Genomic DNA, 14,225 nt, shown 5'->3' on the forward strand with positions numbered 1-14,225 from the left:
CAAGAGGGCCTGCGAGAGGGCAGTTTCATGCAGTTTGGCAGTTCAGTGAAGATGGCGGACTCGGTTGGCGTGCGAGGGGCGCTAGCTGAACAGCGGCGAGAACGCGGAAAAACGGCGATTCTGTGTTAAAGGGATACTGCCAGCATACGGGTGTGTACGGCGCGGATACCACGAGACGGCGGGAAGCCCATGCACGCAGCACAAGTGAGTACGACACGGATTTGCCATGCGGAACGACGAGATGCGGAAAGCCGCACGCTCGGCCGCCGACAAGCAGCCGTTCGCCGCGCCGCTGGCCGCGCCGCTGGCCGCGCCTACCTATCCGCTTGATTTACCTGTCTGTCGCTTCCTCGGCATCTTCCTCGAGGTCGTTTCCGCGTTACGAGGCAAAACTGCCGCGGCTGTTCTTTCCTCGCCGGTTCTCGCATTTGCGGACCCGTGGCGAACGCTTCGATCGCAACCCTTTTCCAATCGAGCCAGTCGGCCTGGCCAAGCAGCCTGTGCAGGCGACCGACAGTGCGTTTAGTACAGCGGGGTGGTCCGCTTTAAAGATCGACCGACGAAGCTGTGCGAGAGACGTCAGTCTGTTTCTTTCCCTCCCTCTCACTCGTACGAGATACGTTGCGGCGCGGCTAAGCTAACGAGCTTCCGATCATTTATCCGCCTGATTCGTTATATGCGCGGAAATGAGAGAGCGAAATGATAAATCTGTGCCGCCGACCGCGCCTGAGCCGGGCGGAGCAGCCTCCTCGTCGCGCGCGCCCGGTACCGCATCGCGGATTCGCCTCGCCCACGATGTCATTTTCCACGTTTTGCCGATCGTTCTTTCACACGAGTCGTCATCAATTATCCGATACGTCTCCCTCAATGTTCACTCGTGTAATAAATACGAATCTATGAAATTGCTCGTCATCATTACTTGCCGTCATTTTTTAAATTTCACACTTTTATCTCAAGTTAATTACTTATGCACAGAATTCTCCCTCTATCTTGTCATTTTATTTCGAGTGCAACGTGACTGGACACCGTACGAAGCACATCACTTCGATCCTTACGAGATGTCTCGTCGCTATATTAAGAAATATTAGAAAGATTAATTCAGCATTAATATCTTGGACAATAGTCTCTCTTGGCTGAAAAAAGCCACTATAGTTTTTACGCGATCCTGATGTGCCGCGAGCGTGAAGGATAATAAAAGTTCACAGAAGCGCGACACACACACTGTACGGCTTATTTATTTTCCCGAGCTGCAACCCCGGTGGTTTATCGCGCTCGATCGTCCGCACGATTTTGCGGCTAAAGAGTAGAGTCTTTTTTATCTCGCGCGCCGGCAGGTTCATGGAAAAACCTGATCGATACATTAGCGCGTCGTTTCTATGCCATCCTTGACCAGTCGATATTTTGATATTTAATCTAAATTACCATTTGTTTTGTATTTATATTAATGCATTTTTTCCCCCAAATTTATGGTAAGAACTTTTCCTGTTTGCCTTAACGTCGTATACGTCAATGGATTCGATACGAGGCGTCTCAAAGGATTTTTCTCAAAGGAGATAAAGCTTCTTGAGTTTATGTGATGATATTGAACATAATCTCGGTGCTAATGTAATTGGCACTTGGGTGCGAAGACGATATTACATAGAAAATGGATATTCTAGCCTATTTCGATATGTAGAATTCTATTCCTACGATAGTCCGTGTATTTTGCGTAATCATGTTTATCATTAACTACGTCGTGTTAGTTTTTCTTCTATACACTGATCTAAGAATCTAAGACTAGTTCGTCAGTATATAATATTTTGTCAAAGTCTTCAAGCTCTTAACTTTTCAAGTTTTCAAACTTTAAAAATTCAATGAGCAAACAATCAAACGGAAAGTATTCAACTTGTTTTTTCATCTTTTTTTTCAACGTCAATAGTATACGTCTTGTTCCACTTAAATGCCATTATTGAATATTTTGACAATATCAAACCAAATAATAAAATTAACATAAAATATTCTGGAGATTACGTCAGTGTATACGTATACGTTCCCATGATGTTTTGCAATCTAAACTTCAGTCGTAAATTTCGTCAAAACAAATAACTTCAACTTCCTTCGTGTGAAAAAACGCGAATGATAAGAACATAAAAATAATTAATGATTATTTAATGTCTCTTGTGCTAATTTTCTTTACGTAAATAAATGTTCTTGAAATAGAATTGCGTATTTTATAGACGCCTGTTCACGATGTTTTAGATAAAGCTTACAGTGTATTGTACGTTTTTGCGTAATAAATTGCATGCGAGCTAGAAAATTATTAGAAATGCCGCGTTCTACGTGGTGCATTTCTAATGATTTATTGGCTGGCCTGAAATTCAGCACGAAAGACTGCACCATAAGCCTACAATTTACTAGGGATAAACCATAAGTGCGCGATGCTTAATTAAAATAATAACATGTAATTATTTCAATCTATTTATAAAGTTTGTTTTTTATATATTTCACACTGCTAGATTTTTTTGAATCTTATGTCAAATTAAATTTTTTACGTCATTATTTATATTCGATGAATATTTGATGACTATTTAATCGAAGGCATATATTACAATTTATGAATTGGCAAATGGCATCATTGACTATTTATTTCCGCTGTAAACTAAAATTTTATGAAATATATTGATGCAGGTCAAAAGGAATTTTTTGTTATATTTTATTAATTTTTTTACCATTTAATGGCCCACAAAAAAATCAATTTTTTGAAATATAAATATAAACAAAAAGTAACGAATTGATAATTTATTAAAACTTTTATTAAGTGCTATATACTTCTAAAATTTGTTTTTATCGATACCTTGTATAATTTAAGACAAAGATATGATTTCACGCTTTTGGCATTATAATTCAATGCGATTGTCTGATTTGATGCTTTAATATTCTCGGTATAATGTATTCACGGGCGAAAGAACACAATACTTTTTCGTGACATTCGTCACAATGAATATTCATCATATATTTGCAGTTTACGCAGTGTCAGTGAATAACAGCGAACATGCAAAGTGCGAGCCGAAGTTAATTAATAATTAACGGCTATTTCGAAGCGGTGTTTTTCCTCGATCTTTCTTTTTTGCGATTAAATATGGTATAGTAAATAAACTTTTGACATTTTTCACTTTATTTAATTTTAAAAAATGTTCAAGTTTCAAGGAGAATAACTTGCAGGGTATAATTAGTGTCGGATTGTTGAAATTCCGACTCGGTTATGATAATGATGCATAAAAAAGAATAAATTACTATACTACATTACTGATAATCAAAAAATGAATACATTTTAAATCCGTGTAAAAGATGGAACGTTTAAAATATCTAAAGTTTTATACACATCTTATCTGCGTCTTAAAAAAATAAAAAAGATTGCAAAGCCTCTTTGTCTCTACATCTTCCTGCCAAATTACGTTTACTTTTGACGTAAATATAATATGTAAATGCCAAAATACCGGATTGTAAAAGGAAAATAATTTCTCGTAAATATCGTAGCTTACGAGATATTTAATTAAACAATTAAAAATCCACACGAAATGACAATAGTGCGAATGCAATCTTTCGAAGCGTCGGAGTAATATGCAAATTCGAAAGTTATTGTCAGCTGAATCGCGGCATGGTTCGAACAGTGATAGCGAATCAAATTATTTATTCCGTGGTCACGGTCCTTTGTTTTTTTCGTTTGTTTTTTTTCGGGACACTTTTTTTCGTTTTTTAATTAAAATGTTAAGATAGGAAATGAATATCTACCTGCCACGTGTGTGTAGGGGTAGGGTTGGGTGACACGCGGCAGGAGATGAGGAGGCGAGGAAGTGAGGCGGCGAGGCATGCCGGGGCGCGTGGTGGGAGGTTTCTATCAGGTGCAGCAAGGTATAAGGAACTTGAGTTTCAGATGTGCTCAGTGCATGTTTCGTTAACCGGCTCGCGGTGAGGAAAGCCGATCTATCATTTCGACTCACGCCCAAACAGCGAAAGAAGGAGACAGCGGTCTTTCCTCCGATATTGATATCGCTTTTTCGGCAAATCTCGAAGGAACGGCGATGCGGTCATCGGGTAAGCGAAAATTATCTCTTTTCTCCTTCTTACTCTTTCTCGCACGATAAACGGTAACAAGCGTGACGATACTTGGTCACGCGTGGCGCGAGGAAAATTCGGAATGCATCTCGAATTTTGGTTACTCGATTTCGATTTCGTAGCGCGTGTCGCACGAGTGAGAAGTTTAGATAAGATCGGCCCGAGTAGATAAGACATATCGGAACTCTGTGCACATTTGGCCGCCTATCATCGGTGCCACGGATGCATTGGCGATTCCCTCTTTCGCATCGCTTGATATATCGATTAATCGAGTAATTGATATTCCGCGGAAAGGAAATTTGATAATTTTCGGCATGCATCCTGCATGCCTTGTCGAGTGTGTACATGTATACACGTGTCGTGTACATGTCGGCGTTGAAAGATCGTCACGATATCATGTGCCTCGCAGCTTGAAATTAACTCTGATCTCTTACGGTGTAATTTGTCGTTCTAACCATTTATGTCGCACGTAGTGAAGAAACAGTACATTTGCTACTTTGTCGTACGTTTGTTATAAACTGCTATTCATTTTGAAAGTCAAAACTGAAAATACCGTAATGATACAATTAATAACTTGTTAAGCTATTTATCCTATCATTTATTCTCGTGTGTAAAATTTGAAGAAACGATTCGTTTGAAATTCATCGCAAATTAATGTATCCCGTTTTTGTGACGTTTTTATTAAAATATAAATTTGTCTCCGATCCGCAAGCGTAGATTACACAGCAGCACAAATTTGTCAGCAGAGTCCTCAAAGTGTTAAGTTACGCATAATTCTTTTCTAAAATTAATTTCTTTATTTATGCACCAAAGATTATGGTTGAATAACACGAAACGCGATTGAATTAGAAATTATTTTCATCCGTGCGTATGTATGTATAATTTCTAATTTTACGAAAACTAATTTAGATGATCGCATAATACATTCCTCTGTCTTGATAGCAAGTTTGATATATTAATAGTAATTGGTGTTAATGAAAAAAAAATATTAATATTTGCTTAATATCATTTGCAGCGATGAATGAGCTATATTTATAAAAAATATACATAATATTGAATTTTCTTAGCAAGTATAATTTACATTGCAAATACCTTTTACGACGAACGTACTATGATGCGGAAAGTAAACTTTTTTTATGTTTATAGTTTTAATGATGCGTAAGACACTTTTATATTAATAATTTATACACTGATGAAGGCTTTATATAGCCGGCAGAAACGTTTGTGATTACAAGCTTAAATTTCAAAATATATGTACGGACAACCAACATTGGCTCATTTGCTCTTTATTTCTTTATGTTATATTTATCGCAAGAGCCTTGATATTATAATTTTGTTTTAAACAAAAAAATATTTTAAGTAATTAAATTGAAATAATTTTACACAAATTATTTGCATTTGCGTCATAGTTATTTGAATAGAAATATACAATATGAAATGTATACAATGTCGTGAAATTATGCGTATAAAAAGAATTTATGATTAATATTTATTAATTAATACAGATTATCGGGTCTAATATGCACTTAATTGACTATGTTATGAGAGACGATTGAAAAATTTTATTTTGTTGATGCAGAAAACAAAAAAACGAAACTATTTGCATTCGTTTCGTTTGATCACGTAATTGTGAGATTGTCATCGTCGAATAGATAAAGGCAGACCGTCTCTTCCTACGACCGCGTCTTCGGCCACGCTTGGGCGCGTGGAATGTGTTTGGGAAGTCAATGTCCTCCTAACACACTTCTCGCGATGCACAACCGGATACAAGGCGTGCTATTGGCCGTTATTAAATACGAGCTGTCGCGTGCAACCACGTTGCACTATCGCGCGGTACGGATGCGTCTCGTGAAAAATAGCACACGCAATAAGGAATGCAACTCCGTGTTTAATCGTTCGACTATGAGTAGCAATATATCGCTCTTCGGCTTCTCAGTAATCAAAATAAGTTTTCCTGTTAGTTTTCCCGTTTCAATTTTTCAGTTTATAAATGAGCACAGTCGACGTCTAATTTTAGTCTTTAGCCTTTGTCTTTTTCTCTTTTTACATCTCTGATATCATCTTTTTGTGCGTGAAGGAAAATGTAACTGATTAATTAGTGCGATTAATTCGTGTAGAAAATCGTAACTGATTAATGGATTCGATATTTGTAAAATTCCACCCTACGATTAATCACGATAAATCGAATAATAATTGATGACTAATATTTAAACAGGTAATGACAGGTTTCTTATGGCACAGTTAAATTATTTTTATTTATTTTAATTAAAAACTTGATTTCTGCCTATATTAGGCCTACCTCAATGTCCTTACAAGTAAAATTCACAATAATAAACGGTATCACAAGTGTCGAAGCGTTTAGCAAACAAATAACGCCCTTTTCTCTCAAGATTATTTGTTAATCTATTAGCCTCGCCTTAATATTATTATTAATTTTTGTTATTTTGGATTTTTATAATTTTATCAATATATAAATTTAAGTCGCGGAGAATTTAACTCTATTTTATAGAAGGCCAATTAATATATTATGCGAAATTGCACAACTTGCTAAAGTTGCAATGCAAATGTTCTCTAGAATTGATAACGGTAGTAAATCCGTGATCAAGACGAGCGTAAGGTAAGCGAGTGAAGTAAATGTCAACGCGATAACTTTTTGAACGCTTCGTTAGTATGCCGGGACAATTTTTCGTCTCTTCAATCGACACGCACGAGACGCTGGCGAGGAATCTATAATGCATTTTCTCCGACGTCCGCGGAAGCCATAGTTTCTCGCCGCATTGTAACTGTCAATGATAATATCATGTCTCGATGTTAGAAAGTCTCGTTTACGCGTCGTCCCGCTTTGGCGTTTCGCAAACGTTCGTAAATTTCATAATCGGGGTCCGAGAAATTGTGCGTAACGCGATCGACGATAATTCGTCGCTATCAGAGCTATCAGGGCTGTCAGGGGAAGGACAAGAGAGAGAGAAAGAGAGTGATGGCCGAAAAAAAGGGAAATGAGGGGCGAGACAGACGGTCGATTGATTTCGCGGTCGCGGCTGTAATCGTGACCGTGGTCGTGATCGCACTTGCGCTCGTCGTACTTGCGCTCGTCGTACTTGCGCTCGTCGTACTTGCGCGCGTGTATACGCATAACGGGTTTTAATGTAACGGACAGTCCACCGATCTCTTTCTCTCCCGGTCGCTTCGCTTTGGCGTTAGGACAGTGACCTAGAATTCCGTCGCTCGTTCGCTTCCATCCTACGCGAGTACATCATCTCAGACGTACCGAGGGGATGGAATTAAAATGCTCTCCGAATAATCGTCACAACGTGCGTTTAAATATTTCATAAGAGATTCGGGAATGTGCAGAAATGATTGTTTATGCACTTGTTGCTCACGCTGTTTTTTTTTTTAATTATTAATATATTACTCTCAATTTGCACGCAGTTTGTCTTCAATCTCTTGTTTGTCTCTACTCTCTTTTGCTCAACGCGCTGTCGAAATTTATTGAAAATTGTAATAACGAATGTTCAATCCATGAAAAGATAAGATATCGAAACTTATTAGTTGGGCAATCCCCGGTATAAATTCTACCAAGCGTAATATCATAATTTAACTTGCGAAAACACTCTTCGGGTCTACAGCATCTAAGCGTCGAAACTTTACTATAAACATATTTGAATATTTTGAAAGTAAATCGAATAGATTTTTGCGTTTATGTCTGCTTTGAACTGTCTATAACTCACTTTCAGAGTCATCTAAGACATGTCTTTTTAAAAAATAATTCTGCAGAAACGAAAATGTCAAATCATAGATCGTAAACTAAAATTAATTGTTCGCTCTTATGCAATTTATATTCCTAAAGCAAGATTTTAATTTGCAAGGAATGCATTTTGCTGAATATTTATAACTGTAGATTTATTACATATACAGTTGTTCTTGTTGTTTTTTTATTATTTACATATCACTCTCAATTTGCATACGCGTTTATCCTTAATTTCTTGGTGTTCTTTGTATTCTTTTGCGCAACGCGCTGTCGAAATTTAAAATTGAAATGGCGAATGTGCAATCGAAGAAAAGATAAGAAAAAGTGAAATATGTACAATTTTTAGCGTGAAACTGAAATTGCACTAATTAACCGGATATTGCTCTAAAATTTTATGATTAGTGCACTTATCGTTGCAGCTAATAAAATTGATAGGACCACATATCGGAGTGTTATTAGTCAAGGCAGTTCACGCGACGGATGATTTTTTTCTTAACATAAGCAATTATGTCCACACGACACAGCAAAAAAGATTTTTTTTATTAGCTTTGGTTACATAAGAATCTTGTTTAATAATACAGATCGTTTTAATAATAGCATAACGATGTCAATGTACGTAATTCATCTTTCGGAATTGAATTCCGGACTGGTGATGGCATAAAATGCCGTTACAGAGAGAAACGTCGGGATTTCACTTTCTCGTCAAATTGACAGTCTGAAATCAAATTAATACAAAAAATTTACTTGGTAATAGTACACTTTTTTCATATGTGAGATGTTTTAAATTTAGCGAGCTACCTTTCACTTGTGAATTTTTTGACTATGAATAATTCGAAATCGATTTCTGTACGGTTGTAAAAATGTTACGTGATATCATCATTTAACAAGTACTTAGTCATATTTCTTCATATTCAAATATTTTTCTATCATAAGATGACTTGAGCATAAGCTCAAGTCATAGAGTTGTCAAAGAAGGTGTATTTGAAATTAAACAGTGAATAAGATTTTGCAACTCGATTTTGCATTTTTAAACTCAAATTCTGAAAAATCTTTCTATTTCAATCGTTCGTAATTTAGAGTCCTTCGAGACTAAATTAAAGAATTCACAGATAAAAAATAGTTCCAAGCAATAAAGCTGGACGACCTTTGAATATTTTTATTACAAACAAAACTCTATATTGAAAGATCCACAAAAAAGTAGTTCTAGATAACAGGAATATAAAGTTGATAAACAAAGTGCATCATAAATGTAAAAAATAATACGTTACGAAACACTCTTCTTCTTTAAAGAAAAAGTAAAAAAAAATTATAAATTTATAAATAATATGGATTATATTTTAAATAGTTCGAATCACACTGTTCGTTAAATATTACTCTTTTTATAAGCAATAAAAACACAAAATAAACACTGAAATTAAGAAATTAAATTTAAAAAAAATTTATTCATTTTAATTCACTTAATGAATAATTCAATCGAGGATAATGTGTAGTTTTGCACGTGCATTAGTCATGTAAATGTATGGATTCATTAATAAAATCAGTTTTGTTAGTGAAACTTTTTTTTAGATCTCTTTCTTGAAATCACGGTTACCTTTACGGTGTTACAACAGCATTTGAACTCCTACGGTTACGTAAATGTCGCATTGTGAACCCGCACACCGGTAACACGCTAGCAAATCGCCGGTAATTATCCGCACGTAGCAACGACGTCGACTGCGAAGAAAATCAAGGATTAAAAGTGCATCATTTTTTTTTCCATTATAATCCTTCGGAATTGTTCCACCGTGATCGTTAATGCGGCGACTGTTTCTGCAGTTTTCGCGAAAATCCCAAAACGAATTTTACACCCTTCTCTCTTTCTCTCTTGACATGTTATGCGTGTCACGCGGAAAGGAGAGACAACACGGTTGGATACGATATCAACCGATACGCTTAGCAACGCTACACCATAAGATAAGATCGCGTTACCTCAACATTACGCGCGGGACGAGATAATGAATATCGTAGCAATGAATCTTTCGTCACGAGCGACAAATACACGTCGTCCCGTCGGAGCTTCTCTCAAAGTCGATCCGCGATCCCGTCCACGTGAGCCTCCTTCCGTTCCTGTACTTCGACCAACAAAGCCGAATACCCTCGTAACTCCCTTACGATACGCTAGACCGCACCGCTCCCGTAAATCGGTCGGCAAGGCGCGCTTACGCCCTTTCGTGACGAACGATATCGATCTCCTATCTGTTCTCTCTCCTGTTACAACCGCTTGTACAGCCGACTGTATCCAGACAGACAAAAATTTACGTTCGTATAATTCAAGTTACTTTCTTTCGTGATTTATCATATAAACAGCGTCGGATTTTGATGTTTAACCGATTCTCTTTGCGCATTGTGCAAACAATGGAAGACGCAGTCCAGTCGGATGGAAATCTTGCAAATCTAGCGCGGCAGCAAATGTGTCGATTGACGAAATTTTAATGAAATCTTTCGTGTATTTGTCTTGCAGAGATAAGTCTATAAAGGACGCGAAATGAATGACGGAGCGACGGATGTTGGACGCAAGCCGCACGAAAGATCACAATACGACGTAAACACATGTCAAAAGAGAATATCGTGCCGTTCGCAGATGCCGTATTCTCGCCTTTGAAAAAATCCACCACTCCGCTATCTCCCGTTGAAGCCGGATATTGGAGTAACCAACGAAAGAAAACTGGGCGCAGGACAAGTAGAACAGGTAATGATGCAATGTTTGCTTAACGAGCGTAGATTAAAAATTTGTTGGTATTTAAGATACGCGTCGTACATGCGTCGGTATATTTCATAATTTTGGGTATGCAATGCAGGAACGGAAACAGAAACGCAAAAGATTCCGATCCTGAAATTTATCGAGGAACTTGGCAAAATAATATAGGTAAGATACTCGCCTGAATGATCAATAAGCAGACAGAGAAAACACGATGTAACATCTAATAATAACATCTAGTAATTAATACCTTTTGTAGGACGTGTCCATAAATAGATCGTTGATATGGCCACGATGGCTGGTGGTGAGTACACATCCGTGAGGGATTTCTACAAAGACAGATCGATTTTTATAACCGGAGGCACGGGTTTCATGGGTAAAGTGCTCGTTGAGAAGCTGCTGAGATCGTGTCCGGATATCAAGAATATCTACCTCTTGATGAGACCTAAAAAGAGCCAGGATGTGCAACAAAGGTTGCAGGAACTGTTGAACGCGCCGGTAATGATCTCTCCTTCTCTTTGCATCGCTTAAAAATTGCACTAGAAATTAAATATTGTAAAGAAATTGCGAAACTTTCGAAAAAGGAAAGTGAAATTCTATCACTTTTGACAGCTGTTCGAGAAGTTGCGGCGAGATTCTCCTGCCGAGCTCTCCAAGATCATACCGGTGGCTGGCGACATCACGGAACCGGAACTGGGCATCTCGGCGGCCGACCAAGATATGTTAATACGATCCGTGTCGGTCGTGTTCCATTCGGCAGCGACGGTAAAATTCGACGAAGCCCTGAAGCTGTCGGTCACCATAAATATGTTGGGCACCAAGAGATTGATTCAATTGTGCCACCGTATGCGCAACGTAGAGGTAAGGAAGAAACATTTCGCTCTTCCGCGCTTCAATCGAGCTTATTACTTAATCGCCGTGCCGAGCGGTAGATCGGTGGTTTGCCGAGATCGCTGCAAATCGAAATTCACTAATTACAGACATGCGTTGTCCGTATGATTTTTTACGTATATACTCTACTTACGAAAGATTACAGCGTCTTTTTTCCACGAAAGGTTACAACCCTACTCCGTTGAAAAACACGCCGTCCAGGCGTAAATTCTTTCGAACTTCGCTTCGTTTAATTATTCAACAGCTAAGTCTGTTCAACTTTCTGCTTAATAGAGAAAATACATTTCGATTCGTGTCTACAAATTTCAAAAGGTAAATAAAGCCGACTTATGTATCCGAATGTGTTTGTACTTTGCACTTTTTTTTATTACATCGCGCGATACCGCTACTCACCAAGTGTCTGTTCGACAATCCTATTTTTTTTTTTTTTTTACACACTATTAACTTTTATAAATAAATCACAGATTAGTGCGAATGAAAAACGATTAACACGTAATACACGACGCAACTTCAAAAACGTACTTCAAAAACAAGGCAAATAACCATTTTATTCTTAATTTAGTGTATTTAATGTATACATATGTTAAAATAAAGCTGAAAAATTTGCGTCTAACTTTGTAAATCTTGGTCTTTAAATTTTTTTTTATTTTTTATTTTTTTTTATTTTATGTAGTGAATAAAATCTATTGAACTTAACATTGACAGCGTTGCACGTCGTTGATCATCAGGAAATGATATTAATTTGATAAATTCCGTCAGTCAGTTTTGTACACACAATTGAACGTAATATATTTATATAAAATATTTTCTCCTTTTTCTATTCAACTTAAAGAATTATATTTATGAATTATAAATACACTAAAAAGTAAACTTTATTTTGAAATGTGTATTCGTTAAATAAGAACAAAATTGTAATTTCTCATCTCGTGTCTACACGCATCTTTACACATAATTGTTGTTAAAAGCACATATTGGATGGACACACGGAGATGAAACTCGGACATTTGCAACAGCAATTCGTACTTTTTGCAATTTTAGTAAATGCAAGTTTTCGATCGCAGGCACTCATCCACGTCTCTACTGCGTACTGCAATTGTGATCGGAACGACGTGGCCGAGGAGATCTATCCAGTAAGCAAGGAACCCGAGCAGGTGATCGCTTTGACAAAATGGATGGACGACAAGATGGTCGAGGAATTAACGCCAAGTTTTATCGCCGGTCGACCAAATACATACACGTTTACCAAAGCATTGGCCGAACGAATGCTCCAGCGAGAGAGAGGCGCTTTACCGGTGGCGATTGTCAGGCCATCAATCGTATTGTCATCGTACAGAGAACCGGTGGCCGGTTGGCTAGATAATTGCAACGGGCCTACCGGAATTATTGCCGCCGCCGGGAAAGGCTTCTTCAGGTACGATAATGTTATAATTATAACACCCCCCGCGCGTGTTTAGAATTTCGAAATATGTGAATTCGATTATTAAAATGTCAATTTTAAAATTAATTCAATTACAAATCTAAAAATTTTTGGTATCTACTAAATATCCGTATAGAGTTGTCGCAATGATCGAAGTAGAATTAAAAAGAAATCCGGTCCGGTTATTGCATATTTTTAGTCATAATCTCTCTGCGTGTATAAATCGGCGTCTAAAAGTTGCCGCAATCTTTGCATGCAGGACTATGTTGTGTCACGAGAATAAGGTGGCGGACTTGGTTCCCGTCGACATAGTTATCAATCTAATGATTTGCGCGGCATGGAAGACCGCCACGCAGCGCACCGACACCATTTCGATTTACAACTGTTGCACCGGCCAGCAGAATCCCATCACCTGGAAGCAGTTCGTCGAGTTGTCATTCAAATACTCTCGGGTACATCCGGCGAACGACACGCTCTGGTATCCGGACGGGAATATACACAGCTCCGTCATGCTGAACAATTTGTGCGTGATGTTGCAGCATACGCTACCCGCGTATATTCTGGACATCATCGCTCGGCTCAAGGGCTCGCGGCCTATAATGGTCCGCGTGCAGGCCAAACTCTCCAAAGCTAGCAAGTGCTTGGAATATTTCAGCACGAAACAGTGGAATTTCAGAGACGACAACGTACGACGACTGGGTGAGCAACTCAGTCCGGAGGATCGGGAAACATTTATGTTCGATGTTAGGCAAATCGACTGGCCGTCATACTTGGAGCATTACATTCTGGGAATACGACAGTTCATCTTGAAGGAGAGTCCGGATACACTGCCAGCTGCTCGTTCACACATTACAAAGTAAGACGCATCCCTTCTTATTTCAGCAATGCTTCGATTGTGGCGCAATGTGTTTGTAGAATTCTCTTTCTCTCTCTTACAGTGTGTACCTGAAATTTGAATAAATGTTAGAAAAAGGTTTTTCAATTGCAAACAATTATTTTAAACGATTGTGTTAACTTACCTTTAAATTACTTTGCTATAAATGCATTTGCTTTGTAGAAACTTAAAATATAAGTTAAAATTAAAAATGATAAAGCTCGACGAATAATAAAATTATATAAGGATAGGAGCAGAGCCAACCGCGAGAGTTTAGTGCGAATGAACTTTTGTATTCTGTTATAAAAACATTCATATAAATAGATCTGTCATCAGGCTATCTTCAGTGTCGAATAAATAAAATACATGTGAGAACGCACGCTGATAAATTAAAATATCGTTTCATGCTAATTTATAAATGTTTTTATAATAGAAATAGCTCTTTCTGTGTGTGTGCTTCTAT

At 37.8% G+C, this 14,225-nt stretch overlaps 1 protein-coding gene and 1 long non-coding RNA gene across 4 annotated transcripts in view; one reads left to right on the top strand and one right to left on the bottom strand.

Moving 5' to 3' along the window:
• LOC105671253 (putative fatty acyl-CoA reductase CG5065) overlaps nucleotides 1-14,225 on the top strand; it is a 16,490-nt gene continuing 2,265 nt past the window's right edge. Inside the window, exons 1-8 of one of the 2 annotated variants that reach the window (XM_067357744.1) lie at nucleotides 1-204; nucleotides 3,914-4,074; nucleotides 10,344-10,571; nucleotides 10,681-10,748; nucleotides 10,840-11,078; nucleotides 11,193-11,441; nucleotides 12,533-12,882; nucleotides 13,148-13,744. In XM_067357744.1, coding sequence (XP_067213845.1) covers nucleotides 10,866-11,078; nucleotides 11,193-11,441; nucleotides 12,533-12,882; nucleotides 13,148-13,744 — 1,409 coding nt within the window. In that variant the 5' untranslated portion in view covers nucleotides 1-204; nucleotides 3,914-4,074; nucleotides 10,344-10,571; nucleotides 10,681-10,748; nucleotides 10,840-10,865. The remainder of the gene's footprint in view (nucleotides 205-3,913; nucleotides 4,075-10,343; nucleotides 10,572-10,680; nucleotides 10,749-10,839; nucleotides 11,079-11,192; nucleotides 11,442-12,532; nucleotides 12,883-13,147; nucleotides 13,745-14,225) is intronic. The other variant, XM_012365231.2, reaches the window with a different exon arrangement.
• LOC137000606 (uncharacterized) lies at nucleotides 8,362-10,932 on the bottom strand. Of its 2 annotated transcripts, none has more exons than XR_010890881.1 (3): nucleotides 10,831-10,932; nucleotides 9,435-9,556; nucleotides 8,362-8,558 (listed from the first exon to the last, which is right to left on the bottom strand). It is a non-coding gene; the product is annotated as an uncharacterized lncRNA (long non-coding RNA). The 2 variants fall into 2 exon arrangements; XR_010890880.1 differs by lacking the exon at nucleotides 10,831-10,932 and adding an exon at nucleotides 9,812-10,347.

This window comes from Linepithema humile, chromosome 6 (genome assembly GCF_040581485.1).
Source record: "Linepithema humile isolate Giens D197 chromosome 6, Lhum_UNIL_v1.0, whole genome shotgun sequence".
NCBI lineage: Eukaryota > Metazoa > Arthropoda > Insecta > Hymenoptera > Formicidae > Linepithema > Linepithema humile.